Here is a 23,423-nt window from a genome sequence, read left to right on the forward strand (position 1 = left end):
ATGTATTTGTAATTTGTTTTTCAATGGTGCAATTTATTCAATATATTAAGGTGTTTGGGGGGTTTTCCTCCTAAGAGGTAGGAAAGATGAGATATCAATATCTATTTTGAATGGCCTAGAATCCTAGTCTTTTGACAACAGTTCCTGGGTACTTTTCACTGCTTCTAAAGGCAATAAAATATTAAAGACCATTAAGCATTCCCATCATATGATTACATTGTTTTGTAAAATCTTAGGACTTAGAGGAACAACATTTCAGTTCCTAGTTAATTCCCTCAATAGGAATATCTTATTGATTCTTCAATAGCCCTTCAAAAATGAGGAGTTACTCTATTTCCAAAGGTAGACCATGACTTTTTTTTTTTACTGGTATAGAGAATTCTGGATGAAGAGTCTCCCTTTCCCCCTACCAATGCAGATCACTAACTCCTAGGTTGGGGTACTAAGATAAGGACTTGCCCACAATCACAATCAATATATGTCAGAAGCAGGACTAGAACCCGGATCTTTCTCTGAAACCAGCTTTCTATACACTATACCATAGCTCTTTTCTGTTAAGATTTCTAGCCCTACTTTATTATATAAAAATGAAGGGGGAATAATATACCTTTGATAGTAACTGCAACTAAGTCTACCAACAAGGATCCTTATGAGGTAGTGTGGCAGAAAATAGAGAACTGGATTGGGAATCAGAAAACCATGGGTTCAAATTCTGCCTCAGATACTGACTATGTTTGTGATCATGGGAAGGTACTTAACCTCTTATAGCCTCAATTTCCTCACTTGTAACATGAAGATAGTACTACATACCTCATAGGGTTGGTGTAAGGAAAATGCTCTGCAAATCTTAAAGCACTATAAAAATGAGTTATTATATATGTATAGGTATGTCTATGTGTATACATACATGCATACATGGCATCCCAAAATGCCTTGTATATCTTTTTCCCCCTGCCTAACAAGTAGGTAAGAAGAGAAATCCATATCTATTTTGAATGGCCTAGAATCCAGGTCTTTTGACAAGTCCTAGGCTCTTTTCACTGCTTCTAAAGGCAACACAATATTAGAGACAATTAAGATGGGCTTCCATCACATGAATGCATTTTTTTAAATGAAATTTTAATGCTAAAGGGGTATACTTCAGTTACCTGGCTAATTCATTAAATTGGAATAGCTCGCTGATTTCCCAACCCTTCAAAAATGAGAAGTTAGTCGATTTCCAAAGCTATGGTGTCTTGACTAAATAAACGTGACATTGTACTAGATTTGCAAACATTTCACTCACCTCCCTTGCAGATGTTAGGGTAAAAAGCATCAGGAAACACACTCCCGGCCTGATAAGCATCCTGGTGTTCTAATAACAGCTAGAGAAGCAGGAAAATGTCAGAATCAGAGAGCAAGGGTCAAATGCCAGTCAGATACAAATACAGTCAACTCCAAACTGCCTGACAGTAATCAAGGATAGGGATAGTATAAATAAATTAAATTTATGCAAAATTCAAAAACCTCATTGGAGGCAATGACCTCTGTATCTCAACAAGTGTTACCAGCATTACTAAAAAGTGGCAAAATTCACTGATTCTTTTCTCTTTGTTTCATTTTCTGTCAGCCCTATAGTAAAGGTATTCATGAATAATATAGCGATTCAAAGGCAGAAATCAGTAAGGAAAATGAGAAGCAGAAAAAGTTCCTGTATGTAGCAATTGATAAGCAAGACTCCTAGCCAAAGAGAGAATTGATTGTAATGTAATAAATGGTAAAAACAATCTGTGCCTATGTAAGGTAAAAAAACCCCACAAAACAAAACAAAACAAAAAACCCTCCGCCCAAGAAAGTGAAAGGTAAAAATTAGGTGTGTCCATTTTACTTCTTGAACAAGTAAGCTGATATTAAAGTCTAAATGTTATTGGGGATAAAATAGATTTCAATTGTCAGTGCCATCCTGTTTACTAGGTTGGTTAATCACAACTTACTTCTAACAAGTCATTACTGTTCTGATGGCATGAAAAGTATTTAAAATAATTAATTGCAAATATTTCTGAACCATCTTGTCATAAATAAAAGCTCACAGTTCAAAACAGCATCAGAAGCCATCTGGTATAACCTATACCTGAATAAGAATTCTTTCTAGGAAGTCCCTGACAGGTGGTCATCCAGTTTTTAGATACCCTTAATTTTTAGTTACTTTTCTTAATAATTGTTAGTAAGTAACAATTGTTAGTAACTTTTCCTTACACCAAGGAGAAAATTTCTTTCTGAGATTTGCACCCAGCCCTCCCAGTTCTGATCTGTCTCCTTCAACTAATCTTCATATAGCATGGTGTCAAGGCTCTTGACCCTCCTAGTAAAATTGCTCTCCTTTGTATATTTTCCAGTTTATCAATGTCCTTCTTAAAATGCCCAGAACTGACCATGATATTCTAAATGGGTTCTGGCCAAAGCAGAATACATTAGGAGTAAGATGTCCCTAATTCTGCATGCTATGTCCCTATTCATGTAGCCAGATACTGGATTTTTGGCTACCATATTGCACTGTTGACTCATATTGATTTTGCAGTACATTAACAGCCTTGTATCTTTTCAGATCAACTGCTTTTTAGTGTGCCATTTTTGGCTTTATCTAAGATAATATATTTTTTTAATTAACCAAGGACAAATCCTTGAGGCATTTCATTAGAGACCTATCATTGGATTAGTGACTCATCAATGACTTCTCTTTGCATATGGTAATTCAACCATTTCTGAATCAATTAATTAATGTAATAATGTATATCTCACAGCTCTCTACTCCAGCTTATTCATAAGGATAGTATGAAAGAATCTAAATGTTTTGCTAAAAATCTAGATAGGGTATATCTACAGAATTCCCCTGAATCTACCAGTTTTGTTATCCTTTAAAAAAAAAAAGAAATCAGGTAATCTGGCAAGACCCATTTTTGAAGAAGTCACCCTGGTGATCATTGTTTTCTTTTCCAAGTATTCTCTCACTATCCCTTAAATAATACATTTTGGAATTTTGCTAGAAATTAAAATTAAACTTCTTGGATTGCAGTTTGCAGATTCCATTCTCTTTCCTTTTTTAAAATTTAGGACAATTTTCAGTTCAAAAATGCCTTTCCTCAATTCTGTAATGCTCTTCCCATTCTTCATAATCTTTCAAAAGTAACCCACAGATAACTCAACAATTATATCCACTAGTTCTTTCAGCATTCAATAGTATAGTTTCATCCGGGTCTGGTGACTTGAATTGATCAAGACATATAGTAAGAAGAGAAACTCTTCAGAAAAAAGAGACTCACATCCATATCTTTGAGTAAATACATTTTTACCCTAATAGTGATGTAATTTTACTCAAACTTATTTGGGAGTAAATAATGGAGCAAGTTTCCTTTCAGTTAAAAATTACCTACAGCATGACTGATTCAAGCATTGAAGTTTCCTCTCAATGTCCTTATGGAAAATGCCTAAGTTCTTTGAACAGATGTTGCTTTAATTTACATTTCATTTTGATTTTGTTCAAATACTTCATCATTTGATTTATTTGTTAATATATAGCGTTTCATTGGATATGTTACATTAGGGATAAGCCATTCTCTGGGATATCAAAGCAGAAATATTCACATTTGTTACAGCTATACACTGTATAGTTAATGAGAAGTAAATCAAAAGAAAAAAAAGAATTATACCTCTTTGTAGTTAATAGTACCATCTTGTTGGCTGAAAAATTCCAGAGCTCTGTGTGCTAAAACGAATTTTTTAAAAAGCAGTTAAGTTAAAAAAAAAAAGCAGTTAAGTTGTTCAATTACAGACTTTTTTTGAGAAATGTAAAAAAAATTGTATAAATAAAACCAATTCAGCTAAAATTAGTAGAGAAACAGGAACCTGAAGGAAAAAAAAAAAAAAAAACCTTTCACCAAGTTTCTCTGATAAAGTAAAGGTCTCATTTTTAAGATATATGGGGAACTGGGGCAGCTAGGTGGCGCAGTGGATAAAGTACCAGCCCTGGATTCAGGAGTACCTGGGTTCAAATCTGGCCTTAGACACTTGACACTTACTAGCTGTGTGACCCTGGGCAAGTCACTTAACTCGCATTGCCCCACAAAAAAAAAAGGAAGAAAGAAAGATATATAGGGGACTTAGTCAAATTGATAAGAATAAGAACCATTCTTCAACCGATAAATGATCCAAGTATATGAATAAGCAGTTTTCAAAGAAAGAAATTCAAACTATCAATAGTCATATGAAAAAATGTTCTTAATCACTAATTGTCAGAGAAATGCAAAATAAAACAACTTTGAGGTACTGCCTCACTCACACACAGAGATTGACAAAGTTGATCCAAAAAATGAAAATGACAAAAGGCTGGAGGAGCTATGGGAAAACAGGTACATTAATGCACTGTTGGTGGAGTTATGACCTTGTCCAGAAATCTTGGAAAGCACTTTGGAACTATGTCCAAAAAGCTATTAAACTGTGCATACTCTTTGACCCAGCTAGGCCTATATTCCTAAAGAGGTTAAAAAAAAAAAAAACAGGAAAAGGACCCATATGCACAAAAATATTTTAGCAGATCTTTTTGTGGTGGCAAAGGATTGGGAACTGAGAGAATGCTCACCAAGTGAGGACTGGCTGAACAAGTTATAGTATTTGAATGTGACAGAATAGTTTATTATATGAAATGATGAATGGGATGGTTTCAGAGAAACCTAAGAAGACTTGTATGAATTGACGCAAAGTGAAATGAGAAGAACCAGGAGAACAATTTATACATGAACAATATTATGAAGACAAACAACTTTAAAAGCCTAAGAACTCTGATCATCAATATGACAAACCATAATTCATTATGAAACATAAAGAATCAGAGTTCAGACTAAGGCATTATATTAAATTTTGGACACGGCTAATCAATGGATTGTTCTGCTTGAAAACACATATTTTTAATGAGTTTTGTTTTTCTTGCTTTCTTAATGGGGTAAGGGGTAAGTGGGGGAGAGAGAATTTAAAACTACAATAAAATAAAATTGAATTTTAAAATAGTGTACCAAAGACAAGGGGGATGAGGAAAGGAAGAGGGACAGGGAGGGAGTTAAGGAAAAGAAAGTTAAGGAAAGGAAAGGTCCATAGACCCTGTCATATTATAAACTATACTACAAGTTATGGAATATGATGCCATCCAATGCTATAGAAGAGATTCGTGTAACAGTGGGAGGAAGCTTTGATTCATCTTTCCTGAAAATCTGGGATTCTAAGATTCCAGGTGACCACACTTTGGCAAATCCTAAATGCAATTATTCTAGTAGAAACTTTAGTACTTCAAAAGGTCCATGATGTATTTCCATGTGGCAATTTCCCCACTAAGGATAACCACACCTCTCCATGCTTTGGTAGACAGTTTTATGAATTGATAAAGCCAAAGAAATTCATCATCTAGTGGCCAACCTTCTGGTGCTGAGCCTCCCTGAACTAAACTGGGCTGGTCCTTAGATAACAGACATACATTATAGTGCCCCACCTGCATTCAAATCCTTTTCAGCTTAATAAGACTTACTATAGTTCACCCTCTGCTGGCATAGTCTTTGGTGGAATACCTCTACTATGATGAGATCCCAAAGTAGGACTTAATGGAAATTATAATGAAGGGGTTCTTAACGTTTTATGTCATAGACCCCTTTGGCAGTCTGGTGAAGACTATTTCAATCATTTTTCCAATGTCTGACTCTTCAAAACCCAATTTTTCTTGACAAAGATACTGGAGTGATTAGCCATTTCCTTCTCCAGTTCATTTACAGATAAGAATACTGAGGCAAACAAGGTTAAGTGACTTACCTAGGGTCACAGAGCTAGTAAATGTCTCAGACTAGATTTGAACTCAAAAAGATGAGCCTTCCTGACTCTAGGCCTGGCACTCTACCTACTGTGCCACCTAGCTGCTCCTGGTGAAGCCTATAGACTACTCAAAATAATGTTTTTAAATGTATAAAAAAAACGGTAACAAAGTATAGTGAAATATTTTTTTTAATTAAGTTCAGAGACCACAGGTTAAGAATTTCTATGTAAATTTGTAAATACTCACTGATGTGCTAGCCATAACTCATATTTCAAATGAACATGTCTTTAACTTTATACCAGCATTCTCTGAAGAAAGTCAAGATCTTATTATAATTTGGTATTTACGGTATCTTTTAAAAGTCTAATTGACTTTCAAATTTTAAGAATTATATTCTTTTTCAAAAAGAGATAGCATGATGTAGTTGCTAGAGAGCTGGCCTCAAAGACAGGAAGTCTTGGGTTCAAGTCTCACCTCTTATAGATACACTCTGGCTGGGTGACCCTGGGCAAATCAACTTAACTCTAGGCCAATGGTATCAAACTCAAACAGAAACAGGACACTAATCCAGACATAATGATCCCATGAGGCCACATATTGACTTAGTTCTAAAATGTATTATTATTATTATTATTATTATCTATGTTTTATTGTATTTTATTTATTTTGTTAAATATTTCTGATTAATTAATTCCAATTAATATTTTAATATGATTCCAGACCCACTTGGGAGCATTGTGGACTGCATGCAGACCATGGGGCACCTGTTTGACAATCCTGCTCTAGACAATTCTCTAAAATTATAAATTGCCAAAAAGGTGAAGACCTTCATTGATAGAAGGACTGTCCTCACATGGGTATTCCTTATATCAATGAAATCACAGGTCCAGGGTCCATCCTAGTGTCTCTACCAAGGCATCCTCATTCAATGGCTCAAGATGGCAGTGAAGGGAGCTAGGGTTCTAGAAGGATATGCCAACAAAGCATATACCTTGGTGAGGTCTTTCCAAGGTGAAAAGGCTTCCAATATTGCCTTGGAAATGCATCCTATATGTATCATGCAAGGAAAAGCCTAGCTAAGTGCATTGAAGCTCATCATCAGAAGAATGGTCACCAGTATATTAATTATAGATCACTACCAATTGAAATGGTGAGAGAGATTGTTTAGCTTTGTCAATTTAGGCTGTATCTAAATCATTGAAATTAGAATCTTTAAAACTCAAAATAGGGGCAGCTAGGTGGCTCAGTGGATAGAGCACCGGCCTTGGAGTCAGGAGTACCTGAGTTCAAATCCGGCCTCAGACACTTAACACTTACTAGCTGTGTGACCCTGGGCAAGTGACTTAACCCCAACTGCCTCACTAAAAAAACAAAACAAAAAACAAAAAAAACCCCTCAAAATAAAGGATTGTATGATGACAGATTACAATTCATGTGGGGATCCTCTTTAGAACCTATGTAATTTTCAGGATCAATGCATGGATCAATAAGTGGAAGGGTCTTAGAGGCCATCTAGTCTAATCTACTCGATTTTATAGTTAAGATCATGAGGTCCCAGAAAAACAGCAACACCACCACAGAAATTACAGATGGAAGATATTTCAGAGGTCATCTATCTAACCAATACCTGAAGCATGAACCTTTCTAAATTATCCTCCATGAGTAGTTATCCAGTCTCTCCTCAATTTTTTCCAGTGAAAGAGGACTCACTAACTCAAGAAGCAGTCAACTATTTATTTGTGTTTTTTTTAAAAAACTCTTCCTTATATTGAACTGAAATTTTCCTCATAGGAATTTTTATTTCTACTTGTCCCAATTCTGCCCTTTGAAGCCAAGCCGAATAAATCCAATTCCTCTTCCTCCTGAGGACCCTTCCAATATTTGAAGACAATGATCATGCCCCTCCTCTCAAATCTTATCTTAGGTTAGGCAAACCACTACAGGTTCCCAAATGTATGTAAACTGCCCCCAGTGGAGGCTCTGGAGGACACCTGTCTCCTTGGCAGACCCTCCTGATGCAAAGAAATTCTACATAGACATCGTGAATGCTTTAGATGAGCTTCTCCAGAGCTTAATTTCAGAGAACTCCAAGCCAGAAGAACTTCACTACTTGCTAAGGGTAACCCAGGTTTCGGTGGGAGGCAGAGGGAAACAGGCTTATGTGGAATACCATACACTGAACCCATGAGAGTGAGTAGGAGTCATCTAACCTTGAAAGTTAGCATGCACTGTATCATCTGTTCTTGGTACATATTAAGTGTTTAATAAACATTTTTTCATTAAAAAAAAAAAAGCAATGTCCATCATGCTCCAGATGTGATCACTCCTATGACCAAAACAGAATTCAGTGTAAATCCAGGTCTCTAGACTTCCAGGTCAGTGTTATTTTCCATATACTATAAGGTCTCCCTTAAAAGAATAGGACATAAAAACTGGTAAGAAAACTGATGTGGGAATCAGAAGAAATGAGCTCTCATCCCAGTTATGTTGCTAACTAATAACCACATGACCCTGAACAACTTCTCTAGGTCCAAGTTTCTTCATCTGAAAGTTGATGGTATTGAAGTAGGGTTCCCCTTAGCTCCAAATGTCTATAATTCTAATTCTTTAGGGTTCAGTTTCTAGGTCTGTTTTATAATAACATGCTTTTATGTAATATTCACACTGTTGCTGCCCAGGGCCATCTCCGGTTGTCCTGACCTATATCTTGCCACTGGATCCACATGATGCATGAGGAGAGAGTGAGGCTGGTGACTTTGCACAGCCCTCCCTCACTTAAATCCAATTCACTGCAAGTTATGACATCACCCCCCGCCCCATGTCAGTTCTTGTCAAGAAGGAAGGACAAACAGGGGCAGCTAGGTGGTGCAGTGGATAAAGCACCAGCCCTGGATTCAGGAGGACCTAAGTTCAAATCTGGCCTCAGACACTTGACACTTACTAGTTGTGTGACCCTGGGCAAGTCATTTAACCCTCATTGCCCCACAAAAAAAATACTCATCAAATAAAGAATGGAGGACAAACAACAACAACATTGTTACTGCATTTAAGGTCATTGTATCTAATTAATTGCACATGTATTGCCTATATCTGATTGCTTACCCACTCAGGGAAGGTGAAGGAAAGGAAGGTAAGGAGGGATAGAATTTAGAACTCAAAACTTTAAATAAAAATGTTTATTAAAAAAAAGATCATTGTATCTCAGGGAATTAGCATGACTATAAAACATTATTATCTTCCTAGAGACATAAAGGCCACCTAGCTAGAATGCAGCAGAGCCAGAATTCAAATCTATATCTTCTGCCACCAAATCCTATTCTCTGTATCACTATACTATATTTCCCTCCTCTGTCTTCCTCCTTTCACATGTGAAAACCATTACAGTGATTTAAAAATTAATTTTGGAAATTCCTTGTCCGGTAAATATAACATCTAACATTTATTTAACCACCTGGTTCACTTTTGCCACAAATAAGAAGGTCCAACAGGACTAAGGTGAATAGACCCATTATTCAGTGAGGCATACACTTGTCCACAAAAAAAACACTGGCTAGTAAATATGAGAGAAAGAGCTGAAAGGGTAACTTGTTTAAAGTCAAGTGGAACTTTTGGCCTTCTCTTAGAAACTAATGACTGGGGGCAGCTAGGTGCGCAGTGGATAAAGCACTGGCCTTGGATTCAGGAGGACCTGAGTTCAAATCCAGCCTCAGACACTTGACACTAGCTGTGTGACCCTGGGCAAGTCACTTTACCCTCATTGCCCCACAAAACAAAACAAAAAACAAAACAAAAACAAAAAAAAAGAAACTAATGACTGGGCATAGTTCTAAATGGCTTTACCAACACAGCAGTTCTTTTTGAGGATACTCATCATTTGGAAAACAAAAGAATAAATAAATCACAGTATATGAATTAATAGGATACTATTATGCTGTAAGAAACAATGAAGGTAATGGTTTCAGAGAAACCTGGGAAGAGTTGTATGAATTGATGCAGAATGAATTAAGTAGGACAATAATGATAACATGCTATAACAAAATTGAAAAGAAAAAATCTATTGAAAAACTTAAGAACTCTGATCAACGCAATGATCCACCATGATTCCAGAGGTATGATGAAGAAGACTATCCACCTTCTAATAGAGGGCTAATAGATCAAATAAGGAGAATGAGACATATGTTTTTAGACATAGCCAAAATAGGAATTTGTTTTGCTCGACTATATACAATGGTTACAAAAGTTTACTTTTTCTTTTTCAAAATGCATTGTTAGAGTTAGTGGGGAGAGATAGAAGAGAGAGAGAGAGAGAGAGAGAGAGAGAGAGAAATGCTTGTTAAGATGATACAACAGAAGACATGTCAGAAGATTCAAAACCAGAAGATGAAGAAAAAGTTGATATGGATGCATGAGGAAGAAGAAGAATTAAAGAAATAATCTCCAAGTGGAAAAGATCAATTGTAACTCTCACCATTGGAATCCACTATATCCAGTTGTAGAGAGAAAATGTGAATTCAAATTGTTCTGTTTGGGGAGGCTTGGGATATTTTTTGTTTGTTTTTGTTTGTTTGTTTTTACCCTCCCTCACTGTAAAAATGTCAGGCTTGTGGGTCACAGGAAGAAGCAGGTTTTTGTTTGGTTTTGTTTGGGGTCTTTCTTTAGTTGAATTAAAAAAAAAATTATTTCAAGAATGCAAATTTGTACTATTTAACTACTGAGTATAAAATCTTGTCATGTGTACAAAATTTTTTTAAAAATCACCCCCTAAAATAATTTAGTTAAAAGAAAAAAAGCTAATGACTCACTATCACTAATTTTGTCCTTAATTTGCTAGGTATATTGATTTTCCATTAACATTTTAAAGCCCAGGTACTTACCTATTTCTATGTGGGTTGAAATACCACAGGCCGTACTTCTTTGGGACAAATGGAACAGGATGATCAGCACAAGGGACCAGCTCCTGAAAGTAGACATGTATGTGAGTACTGTCTATATTCCAGCTTCTGAGGGCTTGGTGTGTAGTTGCAGCACTGATTTTGAAACCCAAGTACAGACCCACTCACTGACTTTCTCCAGCAGGTCAGTGACACAGAAGCTAAGCTGTATTTCGAAATAAAATCATTTTCTAGTCATGTAACAAGTAGGTCAACTTACACAGGACAGCAAATAAACTCCACCTATTAAAAAAAAACAACCTAGTAACTTTTTCGGAGGAAGGGGGTTCATTTCCATTTTTTTTTTTGGTCTATTTGTTCCTTCACTTTCATTTTAATATAAATTCTTTACCGAGGCAAATGTAAGACTGCCCCTATTTTCTACTTTGTTATAATAAACAACTATGTTCCCTCTTCTTCCTCTGTGTATGATTATAAGTTGTCTCTTTATTGTTATGGTTGTTTTTTGGCTATGTGGCCCAGATCTACAATCCCTGATCCCCTCTTCCTCTCAAGCTAATTCAATGAACATTTTTAAGTATATAAGGTATATATAAAATATGAACATATTTTAAATATACAAGGCAGGAAGGCAGCATGCTATAATATAGAGTGGATCAGCCTTAGAGTTGGGAAAACCTGAGTTAAAGTCCTGCCTTTGACATATAGGGGCTGCATAACCAAGGGGTTATTCAACAAGCATTTCTTAAGCACCTACTAGGCACTGATCTCAATACAGGAAAAGGCAAAAACAAAACAAAACAAAACAATCCTTGCTCTCAAAGAGCTCACAGTCTAATGGGGAGAGAACATGCAAACGACTATGCACAGACAAGATACATACAGGATAAACAGGAGATAATTAACAGAGGGAAGGCACTACCATCAAGGTGGGTTTAGAAAGGTGTCTTGTGGCAAATGGGATTTTAACTGAAACATGAAGGAAGCCAAGGAAGGCAGAAGGTAGTGATGAGTATGAAGACAATTAAAGGCAAGGGGGAAATAGTCTGTGAAAATACCCAGTCTAGAGACAGTATGTCTTTTTTGAGAAACAGCAAGGCAGCCGGTGTCACTGGATCATAGAGTACATGGGGAAGAGTTAGGTATTAGAAGACTGCCAAGGCAGGAGGTTATAAAGTTACAAAAGGCTTTGGATAACAAATAAAGAATTTTTTATTTGATTCAAGAGGTAGAAGGGAGCCACTGGAGTTTACTGAAGTGGGAGGGAAAGGGAGGAGAGGGTGGCATGGTTAGACATATTTCAGATCATTTTGACAGCTAAATATAGAATTGGATTGAATACTTGAAATAGGGAAATCAATCAGAAGACTCTTAAAATACCCCAACCCTCACCACCTGATTCCCTATCTATATCCCCCTCAACACTACCACCCCAAAGTTTCAACCAAATACCATCTAGGCCTTCCACTGTGCCCTGTGGAATATCTGTTCCATGGGCAATGCATTTCCCTTCATCCTAAATCTTTCCCTTTTCTACTCCTTCCATTTACTAAGATTAGTGAAATCTGGTTCTTTTCAGATGACACAGCATCCCTGGCTACCCTTTCCAGTACTGGCTGCACCTTCACTCATTCTTCTTGGTTCACTGGTTGAGGGAGGGAAGTTGGAATACTCCTTGTTCCCCAATGCTACTTTCAGGTTCTTACTCTACCTCCATCACTCACTCAGAAATCTCTCATCCTGGGGGCAACTAGGTGGCACAGTGGATAAAACACTGGCCCTGGATTCAGGAGGACCTGAGTTCAAATTGTGTTGTTTAAAATCTAAATGTGGGTTCTAATCTGCCCCCCACCCCAATCTTGGGGGTGAAGCTGGCTAAAATCACTGATAAATTCAGCAAGAGTTTAGGCTTTTAAAGATTTATTAAAGCTTGGATCTATTCGGTATAGCCAGAGAGACAGAAACCTTTCCTTTCCTAGCAGACCATGTGAAATTCTGCCACTAAGCAGATGTCCCAAACAACAAGGAGGACTCATGTTCTCCTTCTGCTGCCATGCGCCTCTTCCTCACCAAAAAGAGAGCTCTTCTATGATCGAGCATCCACTTCCTAGTTGCTCTCTCCCTCCCCCAAAGAGGAGGTCCTTCAAGCTGGTTGTTTGAAAGTGGTCTCTTGCTTGCTAACATCAGTAGTATACCAGCAGTCACTTGGGGCCAGCCAGGTGTGGTCCCCATCCAATCAACCTTAAGTAGGTACTTAGTCAGTTTCTCATTCTCACCCAATTCAAACAATACTAAATCAATCAGGTGGGCATCTGGGTGGTTGCCAAATTGCATTATTTTTATCACAGAATCCAGCCTCTGACACTTGACACTTACTAGCTGTGTGACCTTGGGCAAGTCACTTAACCCTCATTGCCCCACCAAAAAAGAAAAAGAAATATCTCATCCTTTAAGGTTCATGCTATTCATAACTGCCACCCAATCAAAATCCTGGTAGCTATTGTCTACAGACCTCCATGACACTACCCTTCTTTCCTCAATGAGTTCAGTACATGACTCACAATTTTTCTCTCACCTCTAATTCCTGCCCTCACTCTAGAGGACTTCAACATACATACTGACTTTTCCTCAAACATCCTAATCACTCAGTTCCTCAACCTATTCACTTCCCATGAGCTATTCCTCCACCCTGCCTTAGTCACACACAAAGCAGGTCATACCCTTAACCTTTCCATCACCCACAAATATAACCCCTCCACATTCAAGAATTCTGAAATCCCCTTATACAACCATAAACTGTTGGCTTTTCATCTTTCTCTCTGCCTTCCCTTACAAAACCTTTCTCTCCATCTACACTATGCCCTCCAATACCTTGACTCCTCAATTCTTTCCCAGTCCATCTCCCCTGCACTAGGTACTCTATACTCTCTTCCCCATCTTGACTCCTCAGTGACCCAATTCAACTCTACACTGTCCCCCTCTCTTGAATCCTTAGGCCCCTTATCATTTAGCCAATTATGTCCAGCCATGCCTCAGCCTTGGATCACTCCCACCATTTGCTTCCTTCATCCTTGTACATGTGTTGCTAAATGAAAGTGGAGAAAATCACACAACTATTCTCATTGGGTCCACTACACATTTATGTTGCCTAATGTCAACTGGGCTCTCAGAGCTATTAGGCAATCCTTCTATACCTGCCAAATCAACTCACTATCCTACTCTCCACAGCGACTCTTTCAAACATTTTCATCCTTCCTCAAACTTCCCATGGCTCCCCCTCCCCCACCCTTTCATGTTTTATGGATAACATTGTCATGAACTCCCTCTTCTCCCCTCTTCCTCCCCTCCTATCACTCAGGTACCTTCTGCCACTATTTTCTCCTTCACCCCTGTCTCACATGATGAAGTAGCCTTGCTCCTTAACAAGGCTCTATTTTCTCAAGTGATCCCATTTCATCTTGAATCCTTCAACATATTGCTCCCTCTATCATACCTGTTATGTCCCTTATTTACAATCTCTCCGGCTACAAGCTCATCCTCTGCTGCCTATAAAAATGATCACGTCTCCCTCAGTCCAAAAAAAGCTTTCCTTGATCCGTGCTAATCATGGTCCTAAATCTCTTCTGTCATTTGTAGCTAAACTCCTTGAAAAGGCTGTCTACATCACTTTAAAAAGAAAAAAAAAAAAAACGTGAATTCAAGTGGCCTAACAGTACCAGATTTCAAACTATATTACAAAGTAACAGTCATGAAAACCATCCGGTACTATCTAAGAAATATAGTGGTGGATCAGTGGAATAGATTAGATACCTACTACATAGTAGTAGAGTTAAAAAGCTAGGTGGTGCAATGGATAAGGCACCAGCCCAGGATTCAGGAGGACCTGAGTTCAAATCTGATGTCAGACACTTGACTAGCTGTGTGCTGTGTGACCCTGGGCAAGTCACTTAACCCTCATTGCCCCGCCAAAAAAAAAAAAAAAAGAGTTAAGAAGACAAGAGTAAGAAGACAACTAAGACAAAAGGAAGTGGTGGCATCAATTGTACATAATTGGAAAAAGGTAAGACTTGAGAGTCTATTTCCAAAGCCAGCAGTGCTTTCATTGTCTTATGGTGCCTCAAAGAATTCTGAAGGATAGTCCCACACAATCATGATGTTATGTACATTCTCTTCATTGTTTCTTTTGTGTTTGCTTTGTTGTTTTTCTTTGTTACGAGGGAGGGTCCAATTGCAGGGTAGGGATGGGAGGAAGAATTTTCCAAAATGACAATGGCATGAAAACAAAAAGAATCATTCATTTTTAAAAAGGATAATCTCTGCTCTCAGAGTGATTACACTCTAATAGGGATTAAAAGACTTACACAAGTAACTATAATACAAACTAGAATATGATTAAGTGCACAGTGGAAGTCAGAGAAAAATCTAAGAGATTTAAAGAAGGGAAGGTCACTTCCATTTGGGTGGGGATCAGGGAAGAAAGTTTCATAGGATTTCTTATTTTAATTGATACATTTTATCTTGACAGTCATTTCCCAAACTACCCTCCCTCCCCTCACCATAGTAACTTCCCATTAAAAAATCAAGGAGATTAGAGTCTAGCAGAAAGATAGAGAATGATGGTACCTATTACTTTATATTTTTTTAGTTTACATGTGTTAGCCAAAAGGAATGATGTGTGCTATAACAGGAAGCCAATATTGAAACCTTTGTGTTGGTCACCAATCACCACTCGAGTAGGTTCTCGGAACAAATAATTGACAAGACCAACTAGCATTTCTTACAGGACTATTTTTGGATACTCACAGGGTCTTCCTGTTTCTTGTTGTTTCTTTATATTCTATATGGACTCTAGGATGGGGAATTATATAACCCTTCAAAGTTCTGATTTGATTTCAAAGTAGATGATTTAAATTTAGGAAATGACAAGCTTAGGAGTAGCTATAGCTAGTTTCTACTTAACTACTTAGCAAATTGAAACAAATATGTAGTCACTGATATACATATCTTCCTTATATGAAAATGCCACCCCGCCCCCTTCCATCCAGGAAAATGATATCTAGCCTAGTCTGAAGGAGTAGGAACTTCCTTTACTTTGCTTCCTTCCTCACTACCACCATCTTGGACTGTCCTTCTTTCCTCCTCACCTCATTACTTGCCTAGAACCCAAACTTACCTCATACTTGCTTTGTATCTCATTGTAGGGCTGGACGAAGGTAAAGGAAGGAGCGAAAAGAAAAAGGTGTTTGAACAACAGCAATCCATGCCTCTTTGTCTCCACTCTACTCCAGCTACTGTCCTGTCTCAAGCTGAATCTCCTCCCAAGTAGCTCACTCAGGCTCATCTTTCTCCTTATATAACATCCTAAGACAAACACGTGTGTACAAATCTCCTAGCCTGTTCCTCACCACAGCACCTCACTTCCTGATCCAGTTACTATGAGAAAAAAAAATTGGGTCAGCTAATCTATGAATCCACTTTTCATATGAAATGTGGCCAGATCTTATTTCAGTCCTTAGTATACTCAGAGCTCTATCATTAGTGTGTGGCTCTTTCCTCAGTTTTACATTCCAATATACTAATGAACCTATGAGCTCATCAATGTAAGTATCCCTACATTCCAGGAATAGATATTCCAAAGATGCAAACTAACATACCATGTCCATTCTGCCTTCCCATCCTGTACAACTCTTCTCCAGGTTCCACCAAAAATTCACCAGTAGTGGGAGGGGGAGCAACCAACATACTAAAGACCTTCTTCATGTCCTCCTTAATTTGTGTGGAAACCAATGGATGACGCTGGTTATCTACTGCTTGTCCCTAAGTCTTGCTTTCTCTAGTTACACATTTCTCTAATGACATCCTTTATATCCATTCTCCTGTCTTCATTTGTGATGTTACAGTTCATACCCATCTTGAATTTTTATAATGTCCTTTGGACGATCCTTAATTTCAATTCTTCTAAAAATTTTATATTCCATGGTGCTATTAGTATAATGCCACTGGAAGAATACTGGTGTTAAAAAGAGGAACATAGGGGGCAGCTAGGTGGTGCAGTGGATAAAGCACTGGCCCTGAATTCAGGAGTACCTGAGTTCAAATCCAACCTGACACTTGACACTTACTAGGTGTGTGACCCTGCGCAAGTCACTTAACCCCCCAATGCCCCACAAAAAAAAAAAAAAAGAGGAGCATGTTTCAGGCAGAAGTTTGGAATTGTCAAAAAAAAAAAAACAAACTGTGAAATTTCTCAAAAGCAGTCCATCATGCTCCCCTTCTCCTTTCCAACTCTAGGCCCATTTGTAATGTCTGTTCCAAATACAAGCACTGAGGGACAAGCTGTATATTTTGTACTTCCAAGTGCATACTGGACAATAGGTTTTTTCGTCCACTTGCTTTTTCCAGTTTGAATTGTTAGGTCAGACTTTTGAATTACAATGTATCTTACTTAAGAGTCTCTACGATGTTCTGAAATTTGATGGAATCAGCACAATGTCACTTGTGAAAAGGGGCATCTGAAGGACTTCACGGTCTATTGGGAATCCCTTCTCAACTTGTATTATGAACTCGACCTCTTCTGTGACAGTGGCAAACAAACAGCTTTGGTTATTTTTTATGACTTCATTGATATTAATAATCAGAGACTATGATGAAGTTATTTCTGTTTTCACTTATTTCAAGAAACCTCGGATGATTTTGACATATGCAGGGGAGACACTTGTCAGAAGCAATCTTTTAAGGCACTGTTTTCTCTTCCCCCCAAAAAAACCTTTTTATCAACACTTAAGCTCAATGGAATCCTATATTTATTCCACCTTTCATTCAACTATGTCATTGTAAAGATTATTCTTATTATGGAATACTTGCATAATTCTGCTTAATATGTGTGTAATTACTCTCATAAATATTTTGTATATATGGGAAAGCAGGCACACAAGTCAGTAGTTATTGATATTTCCTGGTCACAAGTTTTGCCACCATGATTCAATATTTTTTTCATGCTTTTAGTAATGTCCATTTTTCATATAATGTGGGGTCGATCAGGAGAGCTTCCTATCAATCTGGGTCCCTCCCCAAATCCCCTTAAAGAAATTATAGGGGGGCAGCTAGGTGGCACAGTAGATAAAGCACCGACCCTGGATTCAGGAGGACCTGAGTTCAAATGTGACCTCAGACACTTGACACTTACTAGCTGTGCAACCCTGTGCAAGCCACTTAACCCTCATTGCCCTGCAGAAAAAAAAAAAGAAGAAGAAAGAAATAAAAGAAAAGAAATTATAGGGTATGGGGCTCCCTTGATCAATTAAACTCAATTACCTTGAAATTCAATTCCTCAGCACCCTGAAAATTGTGTTGCTTCTAGAATTGACTTCCTCTCTCCTTATATGTAGCTTTCTTCAGTAGCATTTCTACTACCTCAAGAAATACAACCTGTTCTGTGATGTTGAGTCCAAATTCAGTGTTTCCACTATAATTGATGGAGGAAAAAGTTTATTATTTTTTTAAAAAATCTTTATAGATCTTTTTTTTCCTTTTCAATTTTTAGCTTTGTGTTGCCCTCTCTGGCTTCCTCCTACATTCCCTTAGGATGACCTTTACTTAGCTGGGTCTCTCATCAAGCTTTCTTTACACATTTTCCCCCTCTTTTGCTTCTTCCTCTTAGAATATTGTAAAATGTTCATAAATCTATGGCCATCCTTCTCAATAAAATTGTATATACTCTACAGGGCTTGGCAAGAAGGAAAGTCAAGGAGAGGAGTGGACAGGACAGGACAAGAGAGCAGAGGAAAGGAGAAGAGAGGAAAGAAATGAATGGTGAGATTAGGAAAAAGCCTATACTTCTTTCTTTTAGCATCAAAGTGACCCTATGCTGGCTCTTAGGAATCTAGATTTAGAGTTAGCAAGTGGCAGAAAATGCTAGGGACAAGAAGGTACGGAAGACACTATAGAATTACTTCTCCACTATTTTTCAAGAAAGAAATGGATCTGAGGAGAAAGTAGAAAGTGAGGCATTGGAAAGGAGAGTTGACTGGCCTGTAGTCTTTAGGGGAAAAAAAGACTAATTAAGAAGTCAGCCAGGGGCAGCTAGGTGGCCTAGTGGATAGAGCACCGGCCCTGGAGTTAGAAAGACCTGAGTTCAAATGCAGCCTCAGACACTTAAAATTTACTAGCTGTGTGATCCTGGGCAACCCCCCCCCCCCAAAAAAAAGAAGAAGAAGTCAGCCAGGATAAATATCTCTTGACAAGATATCCTAAATTCACCTCTAATTCACAATTAGACCTATCCTGGCTCCTAAGTGACCCAACCCTCTTTCTGGTCCTAACTCATTGAAGTTCTAACCAAAGATGACAATATTTATGGTTAAGACCTGGTAGAGTTTTTGATAGGGTAATGATCAATGTTCATGGCATCCCAAATTGGAACACTGAGCATATTTTCCCATAGAAACACTGCATCTGCTATTGGTCAGTGGTTATGGTGACTGTTTTTGTTTAGTTTTTTCAGTAGTGTCTGACTCTTCATGACCCCATTTGGGGTTTTCTTGGAAAAGATACTTGGGGCAGCTAGGTGACACAGTGGATAAAGCACCAGCCCTAGATTCAGGAGGACCTGAGTTCAAATCTGGCCTTGGACACTTGATACTTACTAGCTATGTGACCCTGGGCAAGTCACTTAACCCTCATTGCCCTTGGGGGGCAAGAAAAGAAAAGATACTGTAGTGATTTGCCATTTCCTTCTCCAGCTCATTTTACATATGAGGAAACTGAGGCAAATAGGGTGAAGTGACTTGTCCAGCGTTACAGAACTAGTAAGTGTCTGAGATTGGATTTGAACTCAGAAAGATGAGTCTTTCTGATTTCAGGCCTGGCACTCTATCCACTTCTCTACCTACCTTTCCTTATGGTACTATTAATATAGTACTATACTTCAGGTATATCAGCAGTTAAATAGGCTTTGGCAAGATGGCCTTGGGAGGAAAAAGAAGTGGCTATTTAGACATTATTTAATGTGAGAGGAATGCCAAAGGCCTTGCTAGAACTTGGATTCCAATTAATGATCATGATTCAATTATCTGTAACTCCATTCTTGATATTTCTGTAGTATAGGAAGACAGGGATAAGGAAGGAAAGAGATAATGTGTACCCTTGCCAAGCATTAGGTTAAAGTCACTATGCAGAAGTCAGAGAAAAGTAAAGTATTTAGGAGTTGAAGAAATGGCTCTGAGATCTTGTGTTTCTATGTTTATTTAAGTCAGTTCTTGTTTAGTCTACCAATTGGCCTGGAATCAGCCCTAAGTACAAGGAGCACTTAGCATCAGCCACATCTCCCCATAAGATAGACCTCCAGGTACATGTTGACTTAGTATAGTGTCCAACAACCTGATCATCTCTAGGAGGAACTTGGAGGGTTCTAATCAGAACTGAAATTAAAGACTACTTCAGATGACTTCGAAACTAACAGCCTCCTTCCAGGTTAAGTCAAACATTAAAATGCCCATCAGTCTCCCAATCCCAGGGTTTCTTCTTCTGCCCACCCTGGGATGCTTCAACTATAAAGGATTGGTCATGGCTAAAAAATTCGAATCAGAACTTCCCCTGGAACCAGGGCCTGTATGGCATCAGATGTGGGAGGCTGTAATCTTCTTGCTGCTCCACCAATCTAGATCTTTGGGTAACTGATAACCAAGTGAAAGCACAGCTCTTAAGTAAGGATTTCAGTGTTCTAAGGATTGCTACAGAGAAATATGAAGATGTGCCTGACAGAAAAAATAGTATAACTTTGGATTCAGTTGACCCCTCCCCCCTTCCCCATTTTCCAATACCACCATATCACTGCCAGCACAGATTCATTCTAAGACTTTCCAGAAGTCTTAATATCTGTTAATATCTGAACAGATCAAAAAATAAATAAATAAAAATCACCCCATGACAACCTTGTTCACATTACTTCCCTCCAGCCAATTTCTTGTTCTGACTAAACAAGCCTTCAAAAAGTCAATTAAAAGGACCAAACAAATTGCCACCAACACAATATTTTTCTTCTCTCCCTAGCATGTATGGGATTTAAGGGAGGCAACTGCAACAATAGTCAAGAACCAACTAAAGAAAACAGCAACAGCAACAACAAACTTGTAAAAGATTGGAACAGAGATAAAACCACACAATCTGAACAGACTACATGCAACAGTAACAACAGACTGGTAAGGGATTGGCTCAGAGATAAAATAATACAATCTGGAAATGCCGAACTAACCAGATCTTGCCATAGCAAAACCATACCAAAGAATACCTCACTATTTAGTAGGAATGTGATGAAATAGAAAGGCAAGTCAATTCAATAACCTAACCAATAAACTAAGAACTTTAAACAAAGAAAAAAATCTTTCTCTAATTTTTTTTTTGGATGAGGCAATTGGGGTTAAGTGACTTGCCTAGGGTCACACAGCTAGTAATTGTTAAATGTCTGAGACTGGATTTGAACTCAGGTCCTCCTGAATCCAGGGCCAGTGCTCTATCCACTGCACCACCTAGCTGCCCAAGAATTTTTTTTAAAAATAGATGTATGCCTTGTTTTGAAAATGTTTGATATGTAAAAATCAGAACTAAAAACACAAATGGATTAGGAGATGACTATTCCCTTCATACTTGACCAAAGAGTACCACAGTTTCATTTAAGTAGCAATGCTCCCTGATGCATTTAAGAGATGGTTTTACACATTCTGTAGAACAATTTGGAACTATGTCCAAAGTGTTATAAAACCATGTATACACTAATCTAGCAATAACACTACCAGGTCAGTATCCAAAAACAGAAAACAAAAAGGGAAAGGGCAGATATATTTTAAAAAATATTTATAGTAGCTCTTTTCTGGTAGCAAAGAATTGGAAATCAAGGGGATGTCCATCAATTAGGGGATGGCTGTACAGACTATGGCATGTGACTACGGGGGAATAATATTGTACTATAAGAAATGATGAGCAGGATGATCTCAGAAAAACCTGGAAAGATTTACATGAGCTGATACAAAGTGAAATGTACTGTGTTCCGAGTAATAGCAAGATTGTAATGTGAATGACTTAGCTATTCTCAGCAATGCAATGATCCAGGAGAACTCTAAAGGACTTATGAAAAAAAAATGCTATCCATCCCCAGAGAAAGAACTGGTGGTGTCTGAAGCAATTTTTTTTTAAACTTTATTTTTCTTGAGGGTTTTTTTTCTTTTTGGCTGTTTTCTTTCACAATATGACTAATGTGGAAATGTTTTGTATAACTACACATGTATAACTTATGTTGAATTGCTTGCCTTCACAAAGTGGAGGGTGGGGAGGAAGGAACACAAAGTTTTAAAAATGGATGTTAAAATTGTTTTTTACATTTAGTTGGAGGAAATAAAATGCTAAATAAAGAAAAAATTATCATCAGAGCAGAAATGAGCTATGCATCTAAAAAGTTTTAGGTGAGATTTTTGTTTAAATGGCAAAGGGTAATATGAGTATATTTTGGTAGTCTCCATTTTAAACAGATTTTAAAATAAACCATGAAATTATAGTTCACCTCATGGAAACTGCATTGTCTTGTGAGTTAAGGCAGAGTGATGCACTGGGGGGAAAAGGTGGATAAGAAATAAAAGAGTCTGGATTCGATTTCAACTCTTCTATTTACTACATGCATGATCTTGTGCCTCTCTAGACCTGTTTCCTCACTTGTAATATTAATGGGTTTAGACTACATGATAAGGTTCTTTTTAACTCTAAATCGTAGAATCTCAACTGGATGAGATAGTCAAGTAGAAGTACTCCCTCTGCAGGTACTGAATGAAAAAATGCAAATTCACCTTTACAAAAGGCCAGTTTTCAATTTGACATTCTTCAGATTTGAGAAAGGATACAATTTACATGTAATTAGTTATAAGCCACCCTCTTTTCACTCTTTCTCAGTTCACCCAAGAAAATATAGAAACCTAAGATAAATCCAACTCACACGCCACAAATAATGACTAATATTCTAGGCTTATGGCTTCAAATCAAATTTGAAATGTGATGCCATGAGAATAAAAAAAATTCCCACCCTAATTGCCTGTAAATAAGAAACTACTGCTAGAAAAGTCAAAGGCTTAAAAATTTGGAAATCCAAAAAAAGACTTACAATTGATAAATACAATACTGGAAAGGAAAAAAATCCAATTTGTTTGTTTGTTTGTTTGTTTAGTGAGGCAATTGGGGTTAAGTGACTTGCCCAGGGTCACACAGCTAGTAAGTATTAAGTGTCTGAGGCCAGATTTGAACTTAGGTCCTCCTGAATCCAGGGCCTGTGCTCTATCCACTGCGCCACCTAGCTGCCCCAAAAATCCAATTTATTAATCCCAAATATAATATTTGTCATTTAGTTTAACCTGAACCCACAGGTTCAGAGAGCAGGGTTCTTGATTGAAAGACCAATACTTCCAAGGGCAAAGAATAATGAGATAGACACACCCATGTGTAGTGGGGGTGACTTCATTTCGACAAATTGCTTAATTCTCAGGCTGTCAACTCAATTGTACTCTCATTATTGTCATGACTGGCCAACATGTATTTCCAAATTAAACGTTTCAGTTATTCCTATTTAAAACCTTTCTTTTCTTTGAGTCTTCTTATTCTACGAAGTCAATTGGTCACCAAAACCATTGACCTCTTTCAGGACTGTAAGCACTTGAGAACAA

The 23,423-nt window shown here is 37.7% G+C and overlaps 1 protein-coding gene across 2 annotated transcripts in view; it reads right to left on the reverse strand.

Moving 5' to 3' along the window:
- GPLD1 (glycosylphosphatidylinositol specific phospholipase D1) overlaps window positions 1-23,423 on the reverse strand; it is a 67,409-nt gene that overhangs the window by 41,215 nt on the left and 2,771 nt on the right. The window contains exons 2-4 of one of the 2 annotated variants that reach the window (XM_043978446.1): window positions 10,705-10,787; window positions 3,687-3,742; window positions 1,286-1,364 (exon numbers count right to left, since the gene is read on the reverse strand). In XM_043978446.1, coding sequence (XP_043834381.1) covers window positions 1,286-1,364; window positions 3,687-3,742; window positions 10,705-10,787 — 218 coding nt within the window. Of the gene's footprint in view, window positions 1-1,285; window positions 1,365-3,686; window positions 3,743-10,704; window positions 10,802-23,423 lie in introns of those variants that run through there. The other variant, XM_043978447.1, reaches the window with a different exon arrangement.

This window comes from Dromiciops gliroides, chromosome 1 (assembly GCF_019393635.1).
Source record: "Dromiciops gliroides isolate mDroGli1 chromosome 1, mDroGli1.pri, whole genome shotgun sequence".
In the NCBI taxonomy this organism is placed as follows: domain Eukaryota; kingdom Metazoa; phylum Chordata; class Mammalia; order Microbiotheria; family Microbiotheriidae; genus Dromiciops; species Dromiciops gliroides.